Source organism: Belonocnema kinseyi, chromosome 4 (assembly GCF_010883055.1).
Source record: "Belonocnema kinseyi isolate 2016_QV_RU_SX_M_011 chromosome 4, B_treatae_v1, whole genome shotgun sequence".
In the NCBI taxonomy this organism is placed as follows: Eukaryota; Metazoa; Arthropoda; class Insecta; order Hymenoptera; family Cynipidae; genus Belonocnema; species Belonocnema kinseyi.
This window is the reverse complement of record NC_046660.1, coordinates 102,501,030-102,504,008: the sequence shown is the minus strand read 5'-3', so window position 1 is coordinate 102,504,008 and position 2,979 is coordinate 102,501,030. Positions and strand designations below refer to the sequence as shown.

General features: G+C 44.9%; 1 protein-coding gene across 1 annotated transcript; it reads right to left on the bottom strand.

The window, feature by feature from the left end:
* Positions 1–799: 799 nt before the first annotated feature.
* LOC117171036 lies at positions 800–1,219 on the bottom strand. The gene has a single exon (XM_033358080.1). The coding sequence runs from the start codon at positions 1,217–1,219 to the stop codon at positions 800–802; it is 420 nt and encodes a 139-aa protein (XP_033213971.1).
* Positions 1,220–2,979: the final 1,760 nt, after the last annotated feature.

Below are 2,979 nucleotides of genomic sequence, written 5' to 3'. Positions count from 1 at the left end.
GTAATAGTAGTAGAAGTAGTAGTTTTTTATAGAAGGGGAAATCTTGCGTAGGGCACCCATACTATCAATTGTCCACAAGCGTGTGGGCAATTCTTAGTATGGGTAGTGTCAGATTCTTACTGACTAAAACCCCTTCTCCCGCCAACCCATGTCCTCGGAACCGCTTTTCTCATTACTTCAAGGACATGGGGATAAGGCTTCTAAGCCGTGCCTCGGCTTCACACTTCTGTTGCCAACCTGAGAGATTCTCAAAAGACAATTATAAAAGCTATACATAGTAAAAGTAAATACTATTTTCTACTCATCATTTTTCATCTCCGTCCTGCCGACCCAAGATGCACGCATCGTCCTCAGTAGTACAGTGGAACCATACATCGGGCTCGTCGGCCTTCGGCATCCCAGCTCGACATTATTGGGCTAAGATTTGTTTTCGTTGATATCCTCCCTAGCTTGGATCTTCAGTGTCTCTCTCTCGGAGTTGCTCTTCTTTTTTCTTTTCGCGAAGAAGATTAACCACGTATCGAGTTATCTCATCCCAATTAAATTTAGATCCCAGCATAAGCTGCACAATGTTGTCAGGTGTTATCACCGTTCCAAGCATTTTCTCCAATTCAGCCTTTTTGACTGCCCATCTTTCAAACTGGAAAAATGTGTGCGCAGCATCATCCATCACCAATGGACAATAGTCACAATTCGGATTATCCTTTTTACATCTCTTGAACAAATAGGAATTAAAGTGACCATGTCCAGAGAGAAACTGGGTGAGGTAATAATTCACCTCACCATGCTCTCGACTGATCTACGGTTGCACTTCTCCTATTAACCTTGCAGTCCATCTGCCTCTCGTTTCTTCTCTCCATTTCTGTTGCCATTTCTGAGGAGTCGTACTTCTTTCCATGGAATAGATGTTCCTATCAGCTCCTTCTATTTTTGCCTCGTAGATTCTCTTCCTCTCAGCTGCTTGAAGGTCAACTTGAATGCACCCCGCTATAACAAGTACAGCTGGAACGGAGACCAATCTGTAAGCGCAAGCAACTCTGAGTGCACCCTTATATTGCACCTTCAGAAGACGATTGCGTCGGCATTTCACTTTGAGAGCATCAGCCCACACCTCTGCTCCGTAAAAAAAAATAGAGTTTGCTACGCTCATAAGAATTCTTTGTTTAGAACTTCTTGGGCCGGTTATATTCGGCATAAGCCGTGTTAACATGGCAACCATTTTTCAGCTTTATTTGCTGCCTCTGTTATTTGTGTTCCGAAGTTCAGCTTTGCGTCAATATAGACACCAAGGTATTTCAGTGCAACTCCAGCCTCAATGGAGTGCCCCGCGATATCCGCAAAAAAGGGCTTGCTGAAATATCTCTGCCTGGTAAGGACGACAACTTCGGTTTTTTTTGGCCAATTGAAGATGGTGGTCACTGAGTCAATTTTGCACTTTCATGGCAGCAAATGCTATCAATTGTCGCGCTTGCTCTTCTATTCTTGCAGTAATCATTGCTGCAAGGTCATCAGCAAAACCAATTAACCTGATTCCTTCTGGAAGTTTCATTATAAGTACTTCGTCGTATACTATATTCCATAGCTCAGGCCCAAGAACTGAGCCTTGTGCTACACCTGCAGTGACCTTGGCACTGTACTCTCCCTTCGTGGTCTCAAAAGTCTACCACCTATCGTTAAGATAGTCGCCAATGATCCGGCAAAGGTATTTGGGCACCTTAAATCGTCGTTCCAAGACGTCAAGAATGTCAACCCATCTTACAGAGTTGAAGGCATTCCTGACGTCAAAAGTAACCATTACGCAGACACTTCTAGTCCGGTGGTTTCCTCTCCAAGCTATTTCTGACTCACGAAGAGCTTCGCAAATCGCACCTACCGTGGACCTGCCAACTCGGAAACCATGCTGGTTACTGGCCAGGACTCCTGCTGCTTCAATGGCCATTCTCAATCTGGCTCGGATACTTCTTTCGAAAAGCTTTCCTATAACATCGAGCATACAGAGTGGTCTATATGAAGATGATGTGATAGGTGGCCCTTTACCCTTATCCAGCAGGACTAGTTTCTGTGTTTTTCACCTCTTGCAAAACACCCCCGCTCTTAGACAGGCGTTAAAAATGTCTTGGGCTAGATGACAGCGGCCCAGGTTGCCCTGAAGGATGACTGCCATTATCTCCTTTTACTATATTTTTTCTTGGCGTCCAGGTACGCCGCACACGTCGTTGATCCTGTCACATGTTCATGATTCTTATCCGGATCTCTCTCTGCACATAAGTAACATTTTGGGGGTGCATTGCAGTTGGTCGTTTGGTGGTCTTTGTCACCGCACTTCCTGCACAACCCAGTTCTATCAGTTGCCTGGCTACCCGCCGCCATATGGCCATACCCGTGGCATCGGAAACACTGTAGAAACGTTTCCCTCTTTCTAACACGGCAGCTTACCCAGCCTATCCTAATGTGGCTCATTTCATCCAATTTGTTGGCATAAGCCTCTTCTGATTCGACAAAAGCCATCATAGTACCCCAGCGGTTTGGTCGTGACATGTTGATTTTAACATCGTCATTGAGACTTATTTCGAGGGCAGTCTCTATGGCACTTTTAACTTCCTCCTTTTCCGTTGTGGCATCCAAATCTCGAATATCCACTTCAGCTCTGGGTACTAAGGAACGAACCTTTCCCTTTTCACCTACCGCGGCTTGAAAAGCTAAGCTAAACCTGGACTTATCTTCAGGTTTGGCCCTTAGTTTAACCAAAATGCCTCTTTTTTTGTTTTCCCTGGTAGAAGAGACTTTAATTACCATATCATCAGGTTTTACAATGGCCTTGATATTCCTCAGGACATCAGCATACTTTTTTCCTTCTACGGGACTTATAAGTATTGCTTCCGGACGGGGGCGTTCTTTCCTTCGAAGTCCCCTAGCAACATTTTGCGTCGATGTGTGCGTCGCTTTTGACTTTTCCGTAACTTCATCTCGCTCTCTTCT

What these genes read in the sequence shown, in the direction of transcription:
- LOC117171036 (XM_033358080.1), bottom strand. Translation starts at nt 1,219, where the DNA reads ATGGTTGCCATGTTAACACGGCTTATGCCGAATATAACCGGCCCAAGA.